The sequence below is a fragment of the Myotis daubentonii genome, chromosome 2, assembly GCF_963259705.1.
Source record: "Myotis daubentonii chromosome 2, mMyoDau2.1, whole genome shotgun sequence".
NCBI lineage: Eukaryota > Metazoa > Chordata > Mammalia > Chiroptera > Vespertilionidae > Myotis > Myotis daubentonii.
Window position 1 is genome coordinate 107,382,922 of NC_081841.1, and position 26,600 is coordinate 107,409,521.

General features: G+C 39.1%; 1 protein-coding gene and 2 pseudogenes across 11 annotated transcripts in view; 1 reads left to right on the forward strand and 2 right to left on the reverse strand.

Annotated features, from left to right (window-relative positions):
• The window catches only part of ZMYM5 (zinc finger MYM-type containing 5), a 65,112-nt gene that overhangs the window by 3,720 nt on the left and 34,792 nt on the right, over positions 1 to 26,600 (forward strand). For 9 of the 11 annotated variants that reach the window (XM_059684137.1, XM_059684133.1, XM_059684139.1 and 6 more), the window contains 2 exons: positions 2,415 to 2,913; positions 3,154 to 3,247. In XM_059684137.1, the coding sequence (XP_059540120.1) occupies positions 2,506 to 2,913; positions 3,154 to 3,247 (502 nt within the window). In that variant the 5' untranslated portion in view covers positions 2,415 to 2,505. Of the gene's footprint in view, positions 1 to 2,414; positions 2,914 to 3,153; positions 3,248 to 26,600 lie in introns of those variants that run through there. The other 2 variants (XM_059684143.1, XM_059684142.1) reach the window with 2 other exon arrangements.
• Positions 10,494 to 12,342, reverse strand: LOC132226280 (peptidyl-prolyl cis-trans isomerase D-like; annotated as a pseudogene).
• On the reverse strand, positions 17,045 to 18,144 carry LOC132225859 (large ribosomal subunit protein uL22-like; annotated as a pseudogene).

The following is a 26,600-nucleotide window of genomic DNA, read 5'->3' on the forward strand; positions in this document are numbered from 1 at the left end:
ATCTTTGAAATAGACTTATTTGAATGTTAACTTTTTTTTAAATGAACTAGTTCATTGTAATAAAAGAGAAATGATTTTAAAAAATTTGTTTTATATATTAATTGTATATAACATAATGGTTGTGAGATAGATTCTGGAGTCAGATTTCTTGGATTTGAATCCTGACTCTATCCTTCTCAGCATTGGAGACTTGGACAGGCCATGTGGATTCCTTATCTTCTGAGTCTTAAGTTTCCTAATGGGTAAAGTGGGAAAAAAAGAATAGTTCCTACCTTATGTAAACATTAACTAAATATATTATTGACATAGCACCTATTACATAACTATAACTATTATCAATTAAATTACTTGGGAGAATTTTAGAATAGAAATGTTACTTAGCATTTCAATATGAGATGTTTAAACACCCATACAGTTCCCACCTCCTTCACTCTCGAGTTTCTAGCTAAGAAAATTGAAGCCACCATGGATAAACTTACCTAAGTTTTCCACCTATCATTTCTACACTAATATATATTCCAGTTATGCCTACTTTTTCCGCTCTGGCCTTTGAAATAGAGGTGATTTCTATTCAAGATCAATGTCACTGCCACCTGTGCACATATCCACATCTAACTTGCAAGAGCCTCGCTTTATTGATTATTCACTTCTCCAGATTCTTTTTTTAATCCTTACCCGAGAATTGAGGGTATTTTTTATTTTCTTTTTGTTTCTGAGAGTATTTTTTCCATTGACTTTTGGAGTGAGTAGAAGGGTGGGGAGTGGAGGAGAAAGAGAGAACCATCGAGGTAAAAGAGACACATTGATTATTTGCCATCCATGGCGCCCAGACAGGACCCGGGATCTAACCTGGGACTTTTTGGTCCTCTGGTCCACTGAGCAAAACCAGCTAAGGCCAGATTCTTTCCTTTGTCATACCCAAGTGCGTAGTAGGTACAAAGAAGTGTTTGTTGAATATAACAGAGTGGTTAAGAATTTCGAGTCTGGAATTTAAGTCCTATTTGAGCTTATCAAAAACAATTTAATTAGCTTATCTTTCCTGATCTGTAAAATTGATTAAATTATGTCTATACAGTGGGGCCTTGACTTACGAGTTTAATTCGTTGGAGACCAAGCTCGTTAAGGAGCTCGTTAACTCAAATTACTCTTATCAACTCAATGCAAAAAATCGGCTGAGAGACAGCTGGTATCTCAAAAAACTCGTTAGTCGGGACACTCCTAAGTCAAGGCCCCACTGTATCATGGGGCTTATAGAATTATACATAGAAAACACAGCATGATATTTGAAGATTACTGCACAAAAGGGCAAAAGTGATTCAGAAAGATTCAATCATATAGTTATATTGGAAGTTGAGAATTTGAAAAAATGACAAAAGACTAGGGAAATAGGGATTGGACAATGACAGTCATTTTAGCAGATAGTATACATAGTAGATTGATTATATTTGGAGTGTGGATTATTAGTACTTGATAAATTATTTTACTGCTGTTTTCTGTTCTTTTTAAAAAATATATATTTTTATTGATTTCAGAGAGGAACGGAGAGGGAGAGAGAGAAACATCAATGATGAGAGAGAATCATTGATCAGCTGCCTCCTGCATGCCCTACACTGGGGATCAAGCCTGTAACCCGGTCATGTGCCCTGAACAGCAATTGAACTGTGACCTCATGGTTCATAGAGCAACGCTCAATCATTGAGTCACGCTGGACAGGCATTACTGTTTTTTATTTCAAAGGAAGACAGGTATTTTTTTCCCTATAAAGGGTGAGTAGGTAATTGAGTACAGTAGGTCCTCAAAAATATTTCATTATGAGGTCAACGGGGTGAGGTGAGGGCAAGACTGGGGGCATGAGGGGATAATGGGGGGATAAAGACACATTTGTAATAGCTTAATAAAACATTAAAAAAATGTTTCATTATAAGATTGATGAGATGCTGTAGGAACCAGCTGTTGTTTATATCCTATGGTTATATCAATCAGCCTATGGTAAAATTGGTTTCCTTAAATGTTTTGCTTAAGGTAACAGAACCTATTGATGCTAAAGAAGGATTACTCTTAGTTGAGTAGATGTTCTTTTAAGATTTGACTTTGGTTGGTGGTCACACAGTACAATATACAGATCTTGTAGCATAAAACCCCACACCTGAAACCTATATGATCATGTTTACCAATGTCACCCCAGTAAATTTAATTAAAAACAACACTTTTGAGGGACTACCAAAAATTGTATAAATTTTATCGAACTGTGAAGAAGTAAGCATTAATGGAAGAGGATAAACAGAATGGTGACCAATTTTATCCCTAAATGTTAGATTAAAATCAATAAAGAATAGAATTAAAAATTTCATTTGTGCTAGTTCTTGCAATAATAATATACTATAACTTTTTTTTTCTTTTTCTGTCTCTTACAGGTTGTTGTTGTTGTTTTTTGTCATAGACACATGTTCAGTGGGAGAATTGGACTTGACTGAACAGACTTCTGTGTTATTAGGGAGTAAAGCCATGGCAACTAGTCTCACGGACGTAGGAAATTCATTTGGTCATCCAACTAGTACTTTAGTTAATAGATCGAGAAACTCATCGGTGCAAGACAATGATGATGATGTTGTGTTTATTGAATCTATACATCCTCCTTCAACTTCTTCAGCAATAGTTGATCAAAAAAATTTTATATTTGCTTCATCAAGAAATGAAAAACTACAAGGAAATGATTCCCTAATTCCTTCCTCAAGAGATTTGGCTTCTCAAAAGGGATATATAAGTGAGACTATTATTATTGATGATGAAGAGGACATAGAAACAAATGGAGGGGGAAAAAATTCTTTCAGTTTTATTGAATTGGGACTTCCAGGAACTAAAAACAGAACCAAAGATGTGGACTTCTCCACTTCCAGTCTTTCAAGAAGAAAGGTAAATGTAGGAATGGGTAATAGTGTTATCACTACAGAATTGACTCTGAAATTCAGATTGCTAGTGTTAACAGCCTTAGAAACAGGTATAAGCTCTCTGAATGATGGGCAAGATATGAACTTAATTATTACACTTGTAGCATCACTATAGAATACCAACTTGGGAGATGTCACTAAAGGACTTCAGCCAAGTAATTTTGGTGTTAATATACAAACATACACCCCATCTTTAACTTCACAGACCAAGACTGCAGTAGGACCTTTTAATCCTGGTAGGATGAATGTGGCAGGAAATGAATTTCAGAAAGGAGGATTTGCGACTCATCATAGTCCTGGTAAGCCATGAGTGATCTACCCCAAGTGAAAAAACTGTTGGCTGTTATTTTTACAACCCATTTCATTTATGTTCTATATGTGAAATATTTTCTTTCTCTCGACTTTCAGGTTATGATAGCATATTTTACTTAATAAAACTGTGCAGTCTACTTGGTCTGTGAATTTTCAGAAATTTAATCTATTATACCTATTGTAGTTTACATCTAAAGTGGTTTAATTGAAAACCTCCATAACCATTACCATTGACCTTGTTTACTAGTGTCTATTTTAATGTAAAAATCATAGAATAAAAAGGTGTGTTGGCCCTAGCCAGCTTGGCTTAGTGGATAGAGCATCAGCCCACAGACTGAAAGGTTTTGGGTTTGATTCTGGTCAAGGACATGTACCTAGATTGCAGACTCCATCCCTGGCCTGTAGGCAACCAAATGATGAGTCCCTCTCACATTGATGTTTCTCTCTCGCTCCCTCCCTCGCCCTCCCTTTTACTCTCTCTAAAAATCAATGGAAAAATATCCTTGGGTGAAGATTAACCACAACAAAAAGATGTATTGAACTGAAGGGGAATATAATGTAATATAATGTAGTAATTGACTTTTATTTGAGTTATAATTATGTAACTTGAAATTTCAATTTTTGCTTAATGTGTTTATTTTGAGACTGCTTGTCTCTGATTTTCATTTTTAAATCATCATTTTATTGCTTAATTTTAAAGGTTTCTTGCTTTAATTCAGAGATCTATACTTTTGAAAGTCTTGTTCTGAAAAAATTAAGATATAATGATAGTTATTTAAAACTTAGCAAATCCTTTTTGTGGCTTTTTCATGACACGTGGGGTTTTTCTTTTTCAAATATATTTTTATTGATGTCAGAGAGGAAGGGAGAGAGAGACAGACACCAATAATGAAAATCATTGATCAGCTGCCTCCTGCACTGGGAATTGAGCCCGCAATCTGGGCATGTGCACTGACCAGGAATCAAAGCATAACCTCCTTGTTCATAGGTTGAGGCTCACCCACTGATATTTGAGTGTTGATTTTGTTATCTGCTACATTGCTAAATTCATTTATTAAATCTAGTAGTTTTTTTGGTGGAGTCTTTAGGGTTTTCTATGTACAATATCCTGTAATCTGCAAATAATAATAGTTTTACTTTTCCTTTCCAATATGGATGCCTTTTATTTCTTCTTATCTGATCACTTTGGCTAGAATTTCCAGTACTATCTTGTAAAGGAGTTGTGAAAACAGACATCCCTGTTTTTAGGGGAAATGGTTTTAGTTTTTGCCCATTGAGGATGATGTTTGCTGTAGGTTTGTCATATATGGCCTTTATCATGTTGAGATATGCTCCCTCTATTTCTACTTTGCTGAGAGATTTAATTAAAAAAGGGTGTTTGATTTTGTCAAAAGCTTTTCCTGCATCTATTGATATGATCGTGTGATTTTTTTTTATTTTTATTTTTTTAAATTATATTTTTGATTTTAGAGAGGAAGAGAGAGAGAGAGAAACATCAATGATGAGAGAGAATCACTGATCAGTTGCCTCCTGCACTACTGGGGATCGAGCCCACAACCCAGGCATGTGTCCTTGGCTGGAATCGAACCTGGGACCCTTCTGTCCGCAGGTCGATTCCCCATCCACTGAGCCAAACCAGCTAGGGCTGATCGTGTGATTTTTGTATTTCAATTTGTTTATGTGATGTATCACATTTATTGATTTGCGAATATTGTACCAGCCTTGCAGACCTGGAAGAAATCCCATTTGGTCATGGTTTATGATCTTTTTAATATATTACTGGATCTGTTTTACTAATATTTTGTTGAGGATTTTAGCATCTAGGTCCATTATGGATATTGGCCTGTAAATCCCTTTATAGTCTCTTTATCTGGTTTTGGAATTAGGATAATGCTGGCCTCATAAAAAGAGCTTAGAAGTTTTCCTTCCTCATGGATTTTTTTGGAATAGTTTGAGGAGGATAGGTTTTAGTTCCCTTTGAAGGTTTGGTAAAACTCCCCTGTGAAGCAATCCGGACCAGGACTTTTGTTGGCTGGAATTCGTGCACCAGTGGAGTCCCTTGTCCTGGCCTGCGGGATTGGGCTGAAACCGGCTCTCTGACATCCCCTGAGGGGTCACGGGTTGTGAGAGGGCATAGGCCAGGCCAAGGAACCCCACCAATGCACAGTCGTGGCTGGAGGGACCACAGGAGGGCTCCAGGGCGTGTCCAGCCTGTCTCGCTCAGTCCTGATTGGCTGGCTGGACCCCAGCAGCAAGCTAACCTATTGGTCGAAGCGTCTGCCCCCTGGTGGTCAGTGCACATCATAGCGACTGGTGACAGGTTGACTGCCCCCTGGTGGTCAGTGCACGTCCTAGCAAGTGGTTGAGTGGCCTTAGTGTTGTGGCGAATGACCTAGGACCGTGGTCGGCAAACCGCAGCTTGCGAGCCATATGCGGCTCTTTGGCCCCTTGAGTGTGGCTCTTCCACAAAATACCACGTGCAGGCGCGCACATTAGTGCGATTGAAACTTCGTGGCCCATGCGCAGAAGTCGGTATTTTGTGGAAGAGCCGGTGTTTTGTGGAAGAGCCACACTCAAGGGGCCAAAGAGCCGCATGTGGCTCACGAGCCGCCGTTTGCCGACCACTGACCCAGGAGAATGACAGCCGGCACTCAGAGGAATTAGGAAAGTAAAACCTTTCTTACACAGCACTGCTAGTCCAGGGGACTTTGATCCAAAGCCTGAACTGCCAGTGTGGGGAGGTTTTTTGTTTTTTTGTTTTTAAATACTTCTATTGATTTCAGAGAGGAAGTGAGAGGGAGAGAGAGATAGAAACATTCATGATGAGAGAGAATCATTTGATCGGCTTCCTCTTGCATGCCCCCTCCTGGGGACCAAGCCCGCAACCTGGGCATGTGCCTTTGACCGGGATGGAACCTGGGACCCTTCAGTCCGCAGGCTGACGCTCTATCCCAGCCATGGGCAAACTACGGCCCGCGGGCTGATCCGGCCTGTTTGAAATGAATAAAACTATTGAAAAAAAAGACTGTACCCTTTTATGTAATGATGTTTACTTTGAATTTATATTAGTTCACACAAACACTCCATCCATGCTTTTGTTCCGGCCCTCCGGTCCAGTTTAAGAACCCATTGTGGCCCTCGAGTCAAAAAGTTTGCCCACCCCTGCTCTATCAACTGAGCCAAACTGGCTGGGCAAATGTGGGGAGGTTTTGATATATATCTTCTTGTGGTCCCCTCAGGGTGGGCTTTGTAGCTCCACCCAAGTCAGTTAGAATGGGGTTTGTGGCGGGCCCCTCAGGATGGGCTAAGGTCTCGAACTGCTTTAGCTATTTCCTGCTGAAGGGGGGGGGGGGCGATGAAAAGAAGGGTGTAGCATGACGAGTCTTCATCATCTTCCCCAAGGGGGTCATAATAGTAGTTTGGAGTAACAAGGGCAGAGAAGTTCTCCTCCCGGTATTAGTCTGGGGATCCGGCAACACTCTTATTCAGAAATACCAAAGTTAGGTCAGTCAGCCGGATCCTCTGCCGTCTTGAAGATGATCCACAGGGGCTTGTTCAGGTCAGAGGTCACCTTCCACTCTGGATGCTTGATTGTCCAGCTGGTGGGCTGCTTTCACACGGGAATGGTGGATCCAGGTATTCAGTCCTGCAACTTTAAGAGCTGAGAGGGTGATTAGTACAACTAGATAAGGTTCCTTCCAGGTTGGCGTATGGGTTCCTTTTTCCAATATTTTACCCAAACCTGGTCCCCAGGCTTGTGAGGGTACACAGCTGTTCCTAGAGAGATGGGCAATCAGTAAGTAACCCATCTGTGGACTTCAAGGATAGTTTTCCCAAGTCTTTGTAGCTGTTTCTGAATTTCTAAGTTCCCTACTTCCCCAACTCTCCCTTTGGCTGAATTAAGGGAGGGGGTCTGCCATATAGAATTTCAAATGGAGAGAACCCTCCCTGTGCTGCCATTTTTAATCTCCTTATCTTATTTTTTTTGAGGTAATTTTTTTTAATAGAATTGCTAAGTCAAAATGTCAGCATATTTTATAAAGCTTTAGATGGTTAATACAAAATTGCTCCCTCTGGAAACTATTACTTTTCTTATAACTGTTGTTTTCATATTGTAAGCTTCCCGCAGGGGTAGGAATATTATATAATGTTTTCTAAAGTGTGCTGTCTTTTTTTTTTTTTTTTCCCAAATACATTTTATTGATTTTTTACAGAGAGGAAGGGAGAGGAATAGAGAGTTAGAAACATCGATGAGAGAGAAACATCCATCGATCAGCTGCCTCCTGCATACCCCGTACTGGGGATGTGCCTGCAACCAAGGTACATGCCCTTGACCGGAATCGAACCTGGGAACCTTCAGTCTGCAAGCTGATGCTCTACCAACTGAGCCAAACCGGTTAGGGCTGTACTGTCTTTTTTTTTTTTTTTTTTTTTAACATATATATTTTTTTAAATATACTTTATTGATTTTTTACAGAGAGGAAGGGAGAGAGATAGAGAGTTAGAAACATCGATGAGAGAGAAACATCTATCAGCTGCCTCCTGCACATCCCCCACTGGGGATGTGCCCACAACCCAGGTACATGCCCTTGACCGGAATCGAACCTGGGACCTTTCAGTCCGCAGGCTGATGCTCTATCCACTGAGCCAAACCGGTTTCGGCCTGTACTGTCTTTTTTATTTAAATATGTTTTCATTGATTTCAGAGAAGAAGGGAGAGGGAGAGAGAGAGATAGAAACATCGATGATGAGAGAGAATCATACATAGATCAGCTGCCTCTTGCACATTCCACACAGGATAGAGCCTGCAATTTGGATATGTGCCCTGAACAGGAATTGAACTGTGACCTCCTGGTTCTAGGTTGATGCTCAATTATTGAGCCATGCCAGCTGGGCTAAAAATGTGGTATCTTGATTTAACTTAAATATCACTGAACTTTTGTGAAAGTATATTTGCAAACATTTTTATGAATTGTTCACTCATGTTTGTTATCCATTTACTACCATGTACACCTTTTGTTTTTTGTTTGATAGTTAAGCCTGTCAAATAATTTTATAAAAATTTGGGATTGCTATATTGAAAGATGTGTTAGCCCTAACCGGTTTGGCTCAGTGGATAGAGCGTCGGCCTGTGAACTGAAGGGTCCCAGGTTCAATTTTGGTCAAGGGCATGTACCTTGGTTGCGGGCGTATCCCCAGTAGGGGGTGTGCAGGAGGCAGCTGATCGATGTTTCTCTCTCATTGATGTTTCTGACTCTCTACCCCTTCCTCTCTGTAAAATCAATAAAATATATTTTTTTAAAAAGAAAGAAAGATGTGTTAAACTTGCAAGTAATTGCAGAAGATGTTGAAGATTGGAAATAATATCCAGACCTGGCCGGTGTGGCTCAGTTGGTTGAGTGTCATCCATGCACCAAAATGCCAATGGTTTGATTTCTGGTCAGGTGCAAATCTAGGTTGTGGCTTGGTTCCCATTGGGGTTTGTACGGGAGGCAAACAATTGATGTTTTTCTCTCACATTGATGTTTCTCTCCCCCTCTCTTCCTCTCTCTCTTGAAAATTAATAAAAACATTTTAAGAAACCAAAGTAGGGAAGAAATTTTATAATAAGAAAAGAAATAATATCCATTGAAAACTATTCTTTTGGTTCTGCTTATTTCTTTCATTGTTTAAAATATTTTTTGTTTTGTAATTATTCCCTAAATTTTAGATGTGTATTTATGTAAGCAAGAATTCCATCTTATGTACATACAAGCACTTATGTGGAGTTAAAACCACAAGACTTGCCATGTATTTCTTTGATATTTCAGTGTCCCCATTTTTCACCTTCTGGACTAACCTGTAGTTTTTTGTTTAATATTGAGGTGGATGAATAAGGTGCTTTTCAATGTAAAAGCATAGCATAATGGGATAATTAGCTATAAAAAAGCAGCCTATAGTTAAATACTGTACTATCATTTCACTCAAATTGTGAGCATAATTGAGAATTGGAAACATTGTTTGAATATAGTTGTTCTTTGTTTTTTTAAAATATTTATTGTTGAGAGTACTACAGATGTCCCTCTTTTCACCCTCTTCGCCCATTATGCCTCTCCACCCAGTTCCTGCCCCATCCCATGTCTTCGCCACTCTATTGTCTGTGTCTATAGTGAATGCATATAAGCATATCAGATCTTGTTTAATCTCTTCTCGTCCCTCCTGTTCCTCTTCCCTCTGAGAATCATGAGTCTGTTCCATTTCCATGCCTCTGATTCTCTTTTATTCACCAGTTTATTGTGTTCATTATGTTTCTTGTTCGTATATTCTGAATTTTAGATTCAGTTGTTGATAGATATGTATTTATTGCCTTTTATTGTTCATATTTTTGTTAATTTTCTTTTTCTTTTTCTCTTAACGAATACCCTTCAACATTTCATGTAATACTAGTTTGATGGTGATGAAATTTGTTAGCTTTTTCTTTTCTGTGAAGCTCTTTATCTGCCCTTCAATTCTAAATGATAGCTTTGCTGGGTAGAATAATCTTGGTTGTAGGTCCTTGCTAGCATTCACTTTGAATATTTCCTGCCACTCCCTTCTGGCCTGCATAGTTTCTATTGAGAAATCAGCTGACAGTCTTATGAGCGCTCCCTTGTGAGTAACTAATTGCTTTTCTCTTGCTGCTTTTAAGATTCTCTCTTTGTTTTTAATCCTTGGCATTGTAATTATGATGTGTCTTGGTGTGGTCCTCTTTGGATTCCTCTTATTTGGTTCTCTCTATGCTCCCCTGACTTGTAAGTAGGGGAAGTTTTCTGTCATTATTTCTTTTGTTTTTGTTAGAATTTTTTTAAAATATATTTTTTATTGATTTCAGAGAAGAAAGGAGTGGCAGAGAGAGTTAGAAACATTAATGATGAGAAAGAATCATTGATGGGCTGCCTCTTGCATGCCCCACAATGGAGATCGAGCCTGCACCCTAGGCATGTGCCCTTTACTGGAATTGAACCTGGGACCCATCAGTCCACAGGCCAACACTCTGTCTACTGAGTCCAACCAGCTAGGTCTGTCATTATTTCTTCAAATAGGTTTTGAATATCTTGCTCTCTTGCTTCTCCTTCTGTAACCTCCATAATGCAAATGTTGGTATGCTTGAAATTGTCCCTCAGGCTACTTGCACTATCTTCATATTTTTGGATGCTTCCTCCTTTTTTAAGCTTTCATCTGATTATTCACCAAGAGGTATCTTTAGTTTAAAAATAGGTTGAACACGATTATTCTTTGTGAATAATACAGATAGCCATGGGAGGGCAAAGTGTACATTGTATTACTTATATTAAGAGTGAACCAGTATCAGTATTCCTAAACTGTAAACAATGGGGAAGTGAAGTATCAAAGGAAATACATCAGGGACCATATTTAATAAACAAAATCCCTTAAGTTTTCTTATTGCCTTTATACATCAATGTGTAATATTTTAGCTTAAATGAATTCCTTATTAAGCAAACATTTTTGCATACACTGCTTTCTCTTTATCTTCCTGTGCCTTTATCTTTTTTTGACTTTCAGCAGTTCTGTCTCTATAACTTTATCTTCTAGCGCTATCTCCTGACCTTTCTTAAGATCAACCAATGGGCCGGAACCGGTTTGGCTCAGTGGATAGAGCGTCGGCCTGTGGACTGAGGGGTCCCAGGTTTGATTCCGGTCAAGGGCATGTACCTGGGTTGCGGGCACATCCCCAGTAGGAGGTGTGCAGGAGGCAACTGATCGATGTTTCTCTCTCATCGATGTTTCTAACTCTCTATCTCTCTCCCTTCCTCTCTGTAAAAAATCAATAAAATATATTTAAAAAAAAAAAAAAGATCAACCAATGGTTGGTCATATTCTTTCAATTCTTGCCATCCTTGAGCTCTACGATACACTGCTTTGATATTTGATGGATCTATTTCAAGAGCCTCCAAACAGCTGTCAGTTGCTCCTTGCTAATTTGACATCGTCAGTTTACAATCACCAATACTTGACATGCAACTTAAAGCTGTGGGTTGCAGCTTCAATCCGTCTGCTTTCTCAATAACAGCTTTTGAAACCCTTGAGTGTTTCAATAATATCTTAAAAACTTTTTGTATATATATGTGTGTGTATGTACATATATATACTTAAATATATTTTTGTTCAGAGAGGAAGGGAGAGGGAGAAAGAGAGAAACATCAATGATGAGAGAGAATCATTGATCGGCTGTCTCCTGCACACCCTCTACTGAGGATCGAGCCCACAACTCAGGCATGTGCCCTTGACCAGAATAGAACCTGGAACCCTTCAATCCGCAGGCTGAAGCTCTATCCACTGAGCCAGATCAGCTAGGGCAAAACCTTTGTATATTTTTTAATGGCCATCTCCCAGTTCTGGGATTTGAAAAAAGTATTTCCAGTGTTTTTTTAAGTCTTCTGTTATTAATAATACTTTATCTATGTCTTTTAAGTCTATATCTGCATCCTGGGGGAAATCTGGATGACTGTCACCAGAACCGTCTTTTGAGAATATTCCCTAGTCATCCCCTTCCTTCAGTTCTCCACATTCTGCAGTAACATACAATTTGGCAGGTTTTTCACCATTCACTTCTACATTTTCCAGAATTCTTGCCGTACCCATTCCTTTAATTACCTAGCCAAATATTACGTTTCCCATTCAAATGAGGATTGGAACTGTTGTGATGAAGAACAGAACCATTTGTATTGCAGCTTGTATTTGCCATGCTTAACAAACCCTCTTGGTTATGCTTATGAAGAAATTTTCATCTTCAAACTTTTCACCATAAATACTTTCTCCACCTGTCCCCTTCTGATTTGAGAAGTCTCCATCCTGAATCATAAATTTCTTAATAATTCAATGGAGAGATTTCTCAGTGGTGGATCCAATGACTTTTTCTCCTATACACAACGCATGCAAATTTTCTGCGGTTTTGTAAACAATTCTAAGACAATTCGACCAACGCTAGCCTCCGATGTCCCAGTCAAAGAAGACTCAGGGGTTACTGGAGTTGGAGGGCTTAGCCTGGGGGGAATGGGTTACTGGGGGTGGAGGGCTTAGCCTGGGGGGATGGGTGGGACATTTTGACTTGCAGACACATTTGAAAGCAGATTGGAGGCACCTTGTAGCTGCAGGGTCACTGAAACCTTTGAGTGTCTCTCAATAGAGACCTGGAGGCCCTTTTTGCTCTTCTGATTGGATGTTTTTTGCTTCCTCATATTTCAAATTGTTTATTTGATTCTCGGAATCCTCTACTTACTGTTGAATCCCTGTAAATTATTCTTTATTTCAGTTAGTGTATGCCTAATTTCTGACTGGTCCTTTTCCTTGTCTTTGGCATTCTCACTAAGATTCTTGAAAGTATCACTAAGTTTCTTAAAGATCACATGAAGATCCTTGAGTAACCGTAACCATGGTTTAGAACTATGTATTCAGTAATTTGCTTTCTTCCATTTCTTTCATTTGTGACATGTTTCTTTGTCTCTGCATTTTGGCTGCTTCCCTGTGTTTGTTTCTATGTATTGGGTAGAGCTGCTATGTCTCCTGGAGTTGGTAGAGTCACCTTGTGTAGTAGGTATCCTTTTGGGTCCAGTGCCTCAGCCACTTCAGTCACCTGAGCTGGGCGCTCACTGAGTCTACTACCCCTTGAGTGTTTCGCTTGTGGAAATGTTCCTTATCTGTGATTTAAAAATGTAACACAAGATCCCTAGCCAGTTTGGCTCTATCCAAGGTTCAGTGGATAGAGTGTCAGCCTGCATACTGAAGGGTCCTGGGTTTGAGTCTGTTCAAGGGCACATGCCTGGGTTGCAGGCTCAATCCCCATTGGGGGGTGTGCAAGAGGCAGCTGATCAATGATTCTCTCTCATCATTGATGTTTCTGTCTCTCTCTACCTCTCTGAAATCAATAAAAATATATTTCTTAAAAAAGATTCTCTCTTTAAAAAAATGTAACAGAATAAAAAGCACTAAATGACTCAGTTGGCATTCATTTTCATTAATGAAAAAGTTTTAGACTACATTTAAACTATTTTATTTATCATATGTGATACAAATTTCTATTATCGATGAAGTATGGATGAATTTACAGCGTTCCTGATTCCATCCGAAACTCAAGTTTTATTTTGGGGGACAAAAGTTACAGAACCAGATCCTTTGAATAATAACATTTAGTTTAGAAATATAAAAAGAATGTTCACCAAGTCCTCAGGTAAAGACTGATGGCAAAGATATGTTTACAACTTTCTTAAAGATTAGGTCACTTGTCGAAAGGACTGTTCCATTTGTCATTTTTGTTGCTATTTTTCATTCTTTGTTTAACTAAAAAGCTGTCTCATTTTAGTATTATGTAGATTTTGTTTTGCTTGCTGTCAGCATTAGGAAAATGAACCAATTTTGCCAGAACACTTATAGAATAAGATGGCAGCAATTACATTATTACTATTATTATTATTATTGTTATTGTTTAGAGTCAAAGCTCCCCCACAGGGTCTTACTGTAGTTGTTATGTGCTTCCTGCTTCTATTAATTGAAAGTTTTCTAGCACAGGAAAGAAAAATAGCCCTAGCTGGTTTAGCTCAGTAGCTAGGGTATTGTCCTGTGTACTGAAGTGTCTCAGGTTGTAGGCTCAATCCCTGTCCCTGTTTAGGGCATGTGTGGGATGCATCCAATCAATTTGTCTCTTCATATTGATGTTTCTCTCTCTGTTTCCATCTATTTCTTCCACTCTCTTTAAAAAAAAAAAAAAATCAATGGTAAAATATCCTCTGGTGAGGATTTTTAAAAAAGAGCGAGAGAAAGAAATATAATAGCAAGATAAGGATCTTTGGAGTTCAATCATATTTATAGGCTGAAATTTCATATAAAATTGTGGTGATGAATAAAGTACACATAACACTAGGTGTCCATCTTGTAAATATAGGCTTATGTATATTAGTGTCAACCTGTGTGTGAGTCATTTAATCCTTTCATTAGCCTTTTCTATCTTTTTAAAACATATATATTTTTTTTACATTTTTAAATTAAAGATTACATTTAATATTCTCTTGTATTAGTTTCAGGTTGACAGCATAGTGGTTAGACATTTGTATAATTTACAAAGTATTATCTTTCCCCCTCACCTCCCAATAATTCAGGTGTCCACCTGGCACCATACATAATTATTACAATGTTGTAGATTGTATTCCTTACACTCTACTTTATATCCCCATGACTGTTTTGTAACTACAGATTTTTACTTGTTAATCCCTTTACCTTTTCATCAGTCCCCGTCTCCCCTCCCCTCTGACAACCATCAGTCTATTCTCTGTATTTACGAGTCTATTTCTATCTTGTTTGTTCATCTATTTTATATTTTGTTCCTTGGAGTCTACATATAAGTGAAATCATATTTGTCTTTATCAGACTTTTTTCAATTAGCATAACACCCTATAGGTTCATCCATGCTTTCACAAATGTGTAGGTTTCATTCTTTTTTATGGCTGAATAATATTCCAATATATATATATATATATATATATATATATATATATATCATCACTTTTTCATCTACTTGTCTATTGAATGGCACTTGGGTTGCTTCCATATCTTGGCTATTTGTAAATAATGCTACAATGAACATAGGGTGCATATATTCTTTCGAATTAGTTTTTGGGTATTTTCCCCCGGATATATACCCAGAAATGGAATTGCTGGATATAAGGCAGTTACATTTTTAATATTTTGAGCACCCTCCATACTATTTTCCATGGTGGGTGCACCAATCTGCATTCCTACCAACAGTGCACAAGGTTCCCTTTTCTCCACATTTGCACCTGCCCTTGCTGTTTGTCAATTTATTGATGCGTTGTTTGTTGATTTATTGATGGTAGACATTTTGACAGGTGTGAAGTGATATCTCATATTGGTTTCTTTTTTCTTACTTTTTTTTAAAGGATATTTTTATTGATGTCAGAGAGGAAGGGAGAGGGAAAGAGAGATAGAAACATTAATGATGAGAGAATTGTTGATTGGCTGCCTCCTACACTCCCCCTACTTGGCAGTGAGCCCACCACCCAGGCATGTGTCCTTGACTGAAATTGAACCTGGGACCCTTCAGTTCATAGGCTGACGCTCTATCTACTGAGCCAAACCTGCTAGGGCTGTTTGTTCTTACTTTTATTAGCATTAGTTTTATGCAGAATTTACTCCCAGACTTTATATTTCTTCAGTTTCTTTTTTTTAAATCATTTTTTAATTTTTCAATTACAGTTCACACATAATATTATGTTAATTTCAGGTGTACACCCAGTGATTAGACATTACAAAACTTATTAGGTTATCATCCCCCAAAAATCTCATACCCACCTGACACCATGCATAGCTCTTAGAATATTATTCCCTATGCTGTAATTTCCATCCCCATTACTACTAGTATACTATAACTACTAATTTCTACTTCTAAATCCCTTCACCTTTTTACACATTCCCCAACCCACCCTCCCTTCTGGCAACCATTAAAATATTCTCTGTATCTTTGAGACTGTTTCTGTTCTGCTTGTTAGTTTATTTTGATTTTTAGATTCAATTGATGATACGTATTTATTGCCATTTTATTCATATTTTTTAATCTTTTTTTTCATATATATATATAATTGATTTCAGAGAGGAAGGGACAGGTAAAGAGAGATAGAAACATCAATGATGAGAGAGAATCATTAATTGGTTGCCTCCTGCACGCCCCCTTCTGGGAATCCAGGCTGTAACCTGGGCATGTGCCCTTAACCGGAATTGAACCTAGGACACTTCACTCCACAGGCCGACATTCTATCCACTGAGCCAGACCAGCCAGTGATCTTTTTCTTAAGGAAGACCCTTTAACATGTTATGTAATTCTGGTTTGGTGGTGATAAAGTTCTTTAATTTTTTTTTTTGTCTGGAAGCTTTTTAATCTGACCTTCAATTCTAAATGATAGCTTTGCTGGGTAAAGTAATCTTGGTTGTAGGTCCTTGCTTTGAATATTTCTTGCCACTCCCTCTGGCATGCAAAGTTTCTGTTGCGAAATAGACAGTCTTATAAGAGTTCCTGTGTAAGTAAGTAACTGCTTTTTTCTTGCTGCTTTTTAAAAAAATATATATATATATATTTTTATTGATTTCAGAGAGGAAGGGAGAGGGAGAGATATAGAAACATCAATGATGAGAGAGTATCATTGATTGGCTGCCTCCTGCTCACCCCCTACTGGGGATCAAGCCCACAACCCAGGTATATGCCCTTGACTGGAATCGAACCCAGGACCCTTCAGTCCACAGGCTGATGCTCTATCCACTGAGCCAAACCACCTAGGGCTTCTTGCTGCTTTTAAAATTTTCTCTTTGTCTTTAACCTTTGGCATTTTAATTATGATGTGTCTTGGTGTGGTCCTCTTTGGATTCATCTTTTTTGGGATTCTCTGCGCTTCCTGGACTCATGTGTCTATTTCTTTCTTCAGGTAAAGGAAGTGTTCTGTCTTTTTTTTTTTTTTTTTAATAGGTTTTCATTTTCTTCCTCCCTCTCTTCTTCTTCTGGCACCCCTAATGATGTGAATGTTGGTACGCTTGAAATTGTCCCAGAGGCTTCTTCTTTATGCTATCTTCTTCTTCTTTTTTTTTTTTTTTCTTTTTGATGTTTTGATTGGGTGTTTTTTGCTTCCTCATTTTCCCAAACACTGATTTGATTCTTGGCATCCTCTACTCTGCTGTTGAGTCCTTGTAAATTATTTTTATTTCAGTTAGTATATTCTTCAATCTGACTGGTCTTGTTTTATGGTTCATAAGTCTTTTTTAATGCTGTTGAAGTTCTCACTAATTTTCTTGAATTCCTCAGTAAGTTCCTTGATCATCCTTATAACCATTATTTTGAACTCTGGTAGTTTTCTTACTTCCATTTCATTTAGTTCTTTTTCTGGAGATTTCTGCTGTTGTTTCATTTGCGACTTTTCTTTGTGTCTGCATTTTAGCTGCTTCCCTAGGTATGTTTCTATGTGTTAGTTAGAGCTATTATGTCTCCCGGACTTGGTAGAGTGGCCTCTTGTAGTAGGTGTCCTGTGGGGCCCAGTGACATAGTCTCCTCAGTCACCTAAACTGGGTGCTCCACGTATGCCCCTGTGTCTTCAGTTTCTTTTCTTTTTTAAAAAAATATATTTTATTGATTTTTTACAGAAAGGAAGGGAGAGGGATAGAGAGTTAGAAACATCAATCAGCTGCTTCCTGCACACCCCCTACTGGGGATGTGCCCGCAACCAAGGTACATGCTCTTGACCGGAATCGAACCTGGGACCCTTTAGTCCACAGGCCAACACTCTATCCACTGAGCCAAACCAGTTAGGGCTCTTCAGTTTCTTATGGGATATATTTTTCTTCTGTGCAAACTCCTCTTCTGATTTAGGAATAATCTGCTCTTTTTCAGTAAGAATCATCTCAGTGTGTCAGGAAGAGCTTATGTATGGGTTAATCTGCCATGAGCTCTCTAAGTTCTGCACTATATCTTGGGGGTCTTTGTTCTCCTGGATGTGGTCACTGACCAGAGAATCTGCATCTAAATCCCCAAGTTCACCATTATGCCCCACATTTTTAACCATGTGCATCAAAAATTCAGCACTCTTTTTGGTCCGCCAATCCTGTGTCCAGCTCCTTTGTTTGTCCTGGGCACACTTACCAAATCCACCATTGTAATAGTGGAATGGCACAAATTGCTTTTATAAAATGACATCCTTCAGACACTTGGTGGGTTTTCTAAAATGCATACTCTTGATGGCCTGGGCACTTTCACAAGTGTTCTTAAAATGAACATGAAGATTTGAACCTCTTGATTTGCATGATTTTGTGGGGTTTTCTGGGTCAAGTGAATAGTAAACCATTTTCAGAGTTCATTGTGTGTAGTTTTAGTTAGCATTTCTCTGATGATTAGTAAGTTGAGCATTTTTTCATATGTCTATTGGCCATCTGTATGTCCTCTTTGGAGAAGTATCTATTCAGGTCCTCTGCCCCCTGCCCCCCTTTTAAATTAAATATACTTATTTTGTTTTAGAGAGAGAGAGAAACATTGATTTGTTCCAGTTATTTATGCATTCATTGGTTGCTTCTTGCATGTCCTCTGACCTGGGATCTAACCCACAACTCTGGCGTATCAGATGATGCTCTAAACCAGGGATGGGGAACAACTGGCCCACAGGCCATATAAAGTCCTCAAAATCATTTGCTCTGGTCCTGCCAAGGCATTAGGGGTGAGTTAAGTTAAATGCTTGACTGAATATAGCAGGCTAATTTTTAAGGTGATTTTGTATGGCCCATGAATGATGTCATAAAAATCCAAATGGTCCTTGGCAGAAAAAACATTCCCCACCTCTGCTCTAAACAACTGAGCTACCTACCTGTTCTGGAATGTTTTGTTGTTGTTGTTTTGGTGTTGAGTTGTATGAGTTCTTTATAAATTTAGAATATTAACCCCCTTATCGGAAGTGTCATTGGCAAATATCTTCCCCCATTCAGTAGGTTGTCTTTTTGTTTGTTGAGCGTTTCCTTTTCTGTGCAAAAACTTTAGTTTCATATAGTCCCTTTTCTTTCTTTTGTTTCCCTTGCTCAAGGAGATATATCAGAAAAAAATATTACTAAGAGTAGTATCAGAGATTTTATTTCCTATGTTTTCTTTTAGGAGTTATATGGTTTCAAATCTTACATTCAAGTTTTTAACCCATTTTGAGTTTATTCTTGTAAATGGTGTAAAAAGGTGGTCTGGTTTCACTTTTTTGCATATATCTGTCCAATTTTCCAACACCATTTATTGAATAGACTGTCTTTAACCCTTTGTATGTTCTTGCCTCCTTTGTCAAATATTAATTGACCATATAGGCGTGGGTTTATTTCTGGGCTCTTTATTCTATTGATCGATATGTCTTTATTTTATTTTCATATTCAAGCATTAAAAGTTTTATTTATAGGTATTTTAATGCCTATTCTATGCCAATTTCAAATTTGCGGTCTTGTTCTTTTGTCTTTTTAATTCTTTATTGTTGAAAGTATTACATATGTCCACTCCCATCCCCCAGCACATGACCTTGCCCCCCTAGGGTATATGTCTGTTTTTATTCCAGTATTATGCTGTTTTGATTACTATTGCCTAATAGTATAGGCTGCTATCATGTAGCATGATACTTCCAACTTTCTTCTTCATTCTTTTTTTAAATATATTTTATTGGTTTTTTACAGAAAGGAAGGGAGAGGGATAGAGAGTTAGAAACATCGATGAGAGAGAAACATCGATCAGCTGCTTCCTGCACACCCTCTACTGGGGATATGCCTGCAACCAAGGTACATGCCCTTGACCGGAATCGAACCTGGGACCCTTCAGTCCGCAGGCTGACGCTCTATCCACTGAGCCAAACCGGTTAGGGCTCTTCTTCATTCTTAAAATTGCTGTGGCTATTTGGGATCTCTTGTGGTTTTATATAAATTTTTGGATTATTCTAGTTCTGGGAAATACAACATTGGTATTTTTATACAAATTGCATTGAATCTGTAGATTGCTTTGGGTAGTATAGACATTTTATTTTTATTTTTTAAGTATATTTTTATTGGTTTCAGAGAGTAAGAGAGAGGGGGAGAGAGAAACATTAATGATCGGCTGCCTCCTGCATTCCCCCTACTGGGGATTGAGCCTGCAACCCGGCCATGTGCCCTTGACAGGAATTGAACCTGGGACCCTTCTGTCAACTGAGCCAAACCAACTAGGGGAGTATAGACATTTTAATGATGTTAGATTTTCCTATCCATGAGCATTTTTTAAAAATATGTTTGTTTGTTTGTTTGTTTCTTTGTTTGTTTGTTTTTAAGAGAGAGGGAGGGAGAGGGGGAGAGACAGAGAAACATCAATGCAAGATCAGCTGCTTCCTTAGTGCCCCCGACTGGGCATGTGCTTGGATGGGAATCGAACCCCAACCTCTTAGTACATGGCTCAGCCAACTGAGCCATACCAGCCAGGGTTCTAGAAGCATTTTATATGCTTCCATTTATTTGTATCTTCAGTTTCTTCAATGTTTTACAATTTTCTGAGTACAGGTCTTTTACCTCCTTGGTTAAAGTTATTTCTAGGCATTTTATTTTGTTTTGATGTAGTTATAAATGAGATTGTTTTCTGCGTTCTGCTGTCTGACTATTAATTATTGATGTATAAAAATGCAACCAATTTCTCAACATTTATTTTGTATCCCACTTTACTGAATTCATTTATTAGTTCTAGTAGTTTTTTGGTGAAATCTTTATTTAATTAATTTATTTATTTACTTTTATTTATTTATTTATTGTTAATCTTCACCTGAAGATATTTTTCCATTGATTTTAGGGAGAGTGGAGCAGAGAGGGAAAGACAGAGAGAAACATCAATGTGAGAGAAGCACATTGATTGGTTGCCTCTTGCACATGCTCAACCAGGGCCCGGGCTGGGGAGGAGCCTGCAACCAAAGTATGTGCCCTTGACCGGAATCGAACCCGGGACCCTTTGGTCTGCAGGCTGATGTTCTATACACTGAGCCAAATCAGCTAAGACTTGGTAGAATCTTTAGGTTCTTTATATACAGTATCTTGTCATCTACAAATAATAACAGTTTTACTTCTTTCCAATTTGGATTCCTTTTATTTCATCTTTTTTTCTGATTGCTGTAGCTTAGATATCCAATAATATATTGAATACGAGTGATGAAAGTAGTGGACATTCCTGTCTTGTTTCTGATCTTACGGAAAACTATTTTAGTTTTTTCCTGTTGAATATGATGTTAACTGTGGGTTTGTCATAAATGGCCTTTATTATGTTAAGGTATGTTTCTTCCGTTGCCACTTTGCTGAGAGTTTATCATAGATGGGTGCTGGATTTTGTCAAATGCTTTTTCTGCATCTATTGATATGATCATATGATTTTTATCTTTTATTGTGTTTATATAATATATCACATTAATTGATTTGCAGATATTGTACTAACCCTTGCATCCCAGGAATAAATCCTACTTGATGGTGGTGTATGATCTTTGTAATATACTGCTGAATTCAGTTTGCTAATATTTTGTTAAAGGACCTCGGTGCAGGTCAACGTCAGGCATGCTCATGACAGGCCTTGGACTACCTGTTTGTTATAAGCTACAAAGCAATCCACCATTTGTGGCTGCCTCTGCTGGGCCTGGGTGTTGTGGTAGGGACCAAGCTTGTACCAAGGCTGGCTTCCACTGATACCTAGCCTGTGGCAAGTCAGTAAAAGGCCCAAGGCACCTGGAGATTTTCCTCCGCCTATTGGCTGCCTGCTAGGTTCAGTCATTGAAAGAAGTTCTGGGGGGTACACTAGTTGAATGCAGTTGGTTCTCAGTGAGTCACCAGGTGGGATGAGTATTGTTCACCAGGCTGATGAGTTTCAAACTCAATGCTCTTGCAGGGTCTGAGGCCACTCAGCAAAAGTCTTAGTGTAGCCCTGGCCACTAAGGTTAGAGTGTCTGCCCATGGACGGAAGGGTCACAGGTTCAATTCCTGGTCAAGGACATGTACCTCGGTTGCAGGTTCCTCAGCTCCAGTTGGGGTGCGTGTGGGTGGCAAACAATTGCTGTCTCTCTCTTACATGGATGTTTCTCTCTCTCCCCCCTCCTCCCTTCTTTTCACTCTCTCTAGAAATTAATGGAAAAATATCCTGTGGTGAGGATTTAAATTAAAAAAGTTTTAGTGTATACTGAGGTCAGCTGCCCTGGGCCCTGGGGATCTTTGTGGTGGGGCAGGCAGGAAATTGTTAGGGTGAGGCCAGTAGAGTTCATCAGCTAAAAAATTAAAATTTGGCCATGTGGAGGAAGTGCTCTGCACAGGAATGGTAGCACCAAATGGAGGATTGCAGGGAGGTGGGGTGTTGGGGAGGGGTGTTGGTGGAGGGAATGACCTCCTTCAGAACCTTCCATGAAAGTCTGTTCTTCAGGGCTTCAGCTTAACAGAGCAGAGCTACAGGGAGTAGGGAGGGTAGAGCGGTAGGGATAATGCATCTTTCCAAGCTGAATCAGCATGGTGGGGTGTGATCCACCCAAGAAAGATTGTCTGTATGTATGTCTGTCAGGCGTGCAAGCCCACGCAGTGTGGGAGAGGGACTCAGCACAGGGACATTGGCAGCTGTCCCTCTTACTTTTTCGTAGAGGCCACACAACTCAATCCCTCCCTCTATGACTCTGGTCCACTCTGTGCCATTCTTCCTCTCCTAGAGCCCAGGGTGAGTGACCATTAACAAGATTTTGTGCATTGGCCCTTTTAGAGAGTACCTGGGTTTCTCTCAGACTCCTGTCTTCTGGCTGAGGGAATCCCCACTGATTTTCTCAGCAAGTATGCAGGCTTCTGTTTCTGGTACTGGTGTTCTGGGTCAGGGAATCTGCAATGGTGTTGAGACCCCTAGCTCCTGAGGGGGTCCTTTGCAGCAGAGATATCCCTCTGGATTCTCAACTGTCTCACATGGGTGTAGAGACAGTCCTTTTTGCATCTCCAACCTTCCTTCCTGCCAGCCTCAAGGTGACTGTTTCTGTAAATCCTTGGATATAAAATTTCTGTTCAGTTAGTCTTCAGTTAGTTATTCTGGTTGATTATTCTATAATTTAGTTGTAATTCAGATTTTTTCTGGTGAGGAGGTGAGTGTGATTTTCATCTACTCTGCTACCATCTTGGATCCTTCCCTTCCCTCATCAACCTTTAGGGCAGACTATTTTTCAGTGAAAATTTTCTGCTCATCACATTTTCATATCAACCGTAAAAAACTCCACATAGAAAATACTTAACCTTAGAAATTGTTCTTGTATCTATGTTGTATTTGTATTGCATTCTAAAAATTTCTATGGTGCTATGCTAGCGAGTTCTTCTGATAATAATAGACTAGATAATTCCTATCCCTCCTGCAGAGAATAATCAGGGGAAAGAAAAGACAAACTATATCTATTGAAAGCATCGTAGAACTAAAAATAAAATGAAAAAAAATAGGGTTTTAGGATCTGAGAGAAGGATTCTTAGAGAAGTAATCTGCTACTTGGGCCTGCTTTTCTCTTATGGGCATGTGTTCATTCCCAGTAATGGCTGCTGAGAAAGCTGAGAATCTAAAAGGAGCTTTTAGCAGAATCAAAGGGGCACACAAAGAAAGATACTGGTAAAAACAACAACAAAAAAACTTTGGATTGGGATGCTAAGATAAGCCAGAGTTGTTGTTGTTTTTAATCTTTTTTTTTTTTTTTTTTTATTGCTTAAAGTATTACAAAGGGTATTACATATGTATCCATTTTATCCCCCCGCCCTAGACAGTCCCCTAGCCTCCCCTATCCCCCAGTGTCTTATGTCCATTGGTTATGCTTATATGCATGCATACAAGTCCTTTAGTTGATCTCTTACCCCCCTACCTCCTGCCCCCCAACCCTCCCCGGCCTTCCCGCTGCAGTTTGACAATCTGTTTGAGGCAGCTCTGCCTCTGTATCTATTATTGTTCAAAAGTTTATAATGGTCTCTATTGACCATGAATGAGTGAGATCATGTGGTATTTTTCCTTTATTGACTGGCTTATTTCACTTAGCATAATGCTCTCCAGTTCCATCCATGACGTTGCAAATGGTAAGAGTTCCTTCCTTTTTACAGCAGCATAGTATTCCATCGTGTAGATGTACCACAGTTTTCTAATCCATTCATCTACTGATGGGCACTTAGGCTGTTTCCAGATCTTAGCTATGGTGAATTGTGCTGCTATGAACATAGGGGTGCATATATCCTTTCTGATTGGTGTTTCTGGTTTCTTGGGATATATTCCTAGAAGTGGGATCACAGGGTCAAATGGGAGTTCCATTTTCAGTTTTTTAAGGAAACTCCATACTGTCTTCCATAGTGGCTGCACCAGTCTGCATTCCCACCAGCAGTGCATAAGTGTTCCTTTTTCTCCACATCCTCTCCAGCACTTGTCGTTTGTTGATTTGTTGATGATAGCAAGTCTGACAGGTGTGAGATGGTACCTCATTGCTGTTTTGATTTGCATCTCTCGGATGATTAGTGACTTTGAGCATGTTTTCATATGTCTCTTGGCTTTCTGGATGTCCTCTTTTGAAAGGTGTCTATTTAGGTCCTTTGCCCATTTTTTGATTGGATTGTTTATCTTTCTTTTGTTAAGTTGTATGAGTTCCCTATAAATTTTGGAGATTAGGCCCTTATCAGATATGTCATTGGCAAATATGTTTTCCCACACAGTGGGTTTTCTCGTTGTTTTGTTGATGGTTTCTTTTGCTGTGCAGAAGCTTTTTATTTTGATGTAGTCCCATTTGTTCATTTTTTCTTTAGTTTCAAGTGCCCTAGGAGCTGTATCAGTGAAGAAATTGCTTCGGCATATGTCTGAGATTTTGTTGCCTTTGGATTCTTCTAGAATTTTTATGGTTTCCCGTCGTACATTTAAGTCCTTTATCCATTTTGAGTTTATTTTTGTGTATGGTGTAAGTTGGTGGTCTAGTTTCATTTTCTTGCATATATCTGTCCAGTTTTCCCAGCACCATTTATTGAAGAGACTATCTTGGCTCCATTGTATGTTCTTGCCTCCTTTGTCAAATATTAATTGAGCATATTGGTGTTTTTAATCTTTATTGTTCAGATTATTACAGATGTTCCTCTTCCCCCCATAGCTCCGCTCCACCCTATCCTCCCCCCCCCCCCACACCAGGCCGTCACCCCCCCCCCCCACTATCCTCATCCATAGGTGTAAGCTCTTAGTCCAATCTCTTTCCGTACCCTTCCCCCCAAGAATTGTCAGTCCACTCCCTTTCCATTCCCCTGATTCTATTACATGTCCCAGTTTGTTCTGTTCATCAGATTTTTTATTCATTTGATTTTTAGATTCACTTGATGATAGGTATGTATTTGTTGTCACTTTGTTGTCCATAATTTTTAATCTTTACCTTTTTCTTTTTCTTCTTCTTCCTCTTCTTTTTTTAAAAAATATATTTTTATTGATTTTAGAGAGGAAGGGAGAGGGATGGAGAGATAGAAACATCAATGATGAGAGAGAATCATTGATGGGGGGCCTCCTGCACGCCCCCTAGTGGGGATTGAGCCTGCAACCCAGGCATGTGCCCTTGGCTGGAATCGAACCTGGGACCCTTCAGTCTGCAGGCTGACGCTCTATCCACTGAGCCAAACCAGCTAGGGCTTCTTCCTCTTCTTAAAGAATACCCTTCAGCATTTCATATAATACTGGTTTGGTAGTGATGAACTCCTTTAGCTTTTTCTTGTCTGTGAAGCTCTTTATCTGACCTTCAATTCTGAATGATAGCTTTGCTGGGTAGAGTAATCTTGGTTGTAGGTTCTTGGTATTCATCACTTTGAATATTTCTTGCCACTCCCTTCTGGCCTGCAAAGTTTCTGTTGAGAAATCAGCTGACAGTCATATGGGTACTCCCTTGTAGGTAACTGACTGTTTTTCTCTTGCGGCTTTTAAGATTTTCTCTTTGTCTTTTGCCCTTGGCATTTTAATTATGATGTGTCTTGGTGTGGTCCTCTTTGGATTCCTTTTGTTTGGGATTCTCTGTGCTTCCTGGACTTGTAAGTCTATTTCTTTCACCAGGTGGGGGAAGTTTTCTGTCATTATTTCTTCAAATAGGTTTTCAATATCTTGCTCTCTCTTTTCTTCTGGCACCCCCATAATTCGGATGTTGGTGCGCTTGAAGTTTTCCCACAGGCTCCTTACACTATCTTCATATTTTTGGATTCTTTTTTTTTCTTTACTGGTTGGGTGTTTTTTGCTTCCTCGTACTTCAAATCTTTGACTTGATTCTTGGGACCCTCTAGTCTACTGTTGAATCTCTGTATATTATTTTTATTTCAGTCAGTATATGCTTAATTTCTGACTGGTCCTTTTCCACTTTTTTGGCATTCTCACTAAGATCCTGAAGGACTCACTAAGTTCCTTGGAGGTTTCTAGAAGATACTTGAGTAACCTTATAATTGTGGTTTTGAACTCTATATCCAGTATTTTGCTTTAATTCATTTCTTTCATTTGTGACTTGTTTCTTTGTCTCCGCATTTTGGCTGCTTCTCTGTGTTTGTTTCTATGTACTGGCTAGCTACTAAGTCTCCTTGAGTTGATAGAGTGGCCTTGTGTGGTAGGTGTCCTATAGGGCCCAGTGGCTCAGCCTCCTCAGTTACCTGAGGTGGACCCTCTTGGTGCACCTCTTCGTGGGCTGTGTGCACAGCCTTGTTTTAGTTAACCCTTGATTGCTGTTGGTATCACTGGGAGGAATTGACCTCCAGACCAATTGGCTGTGAGGACCAGCTATATCTACAATGGAAGGGCTGCTGTGCAGG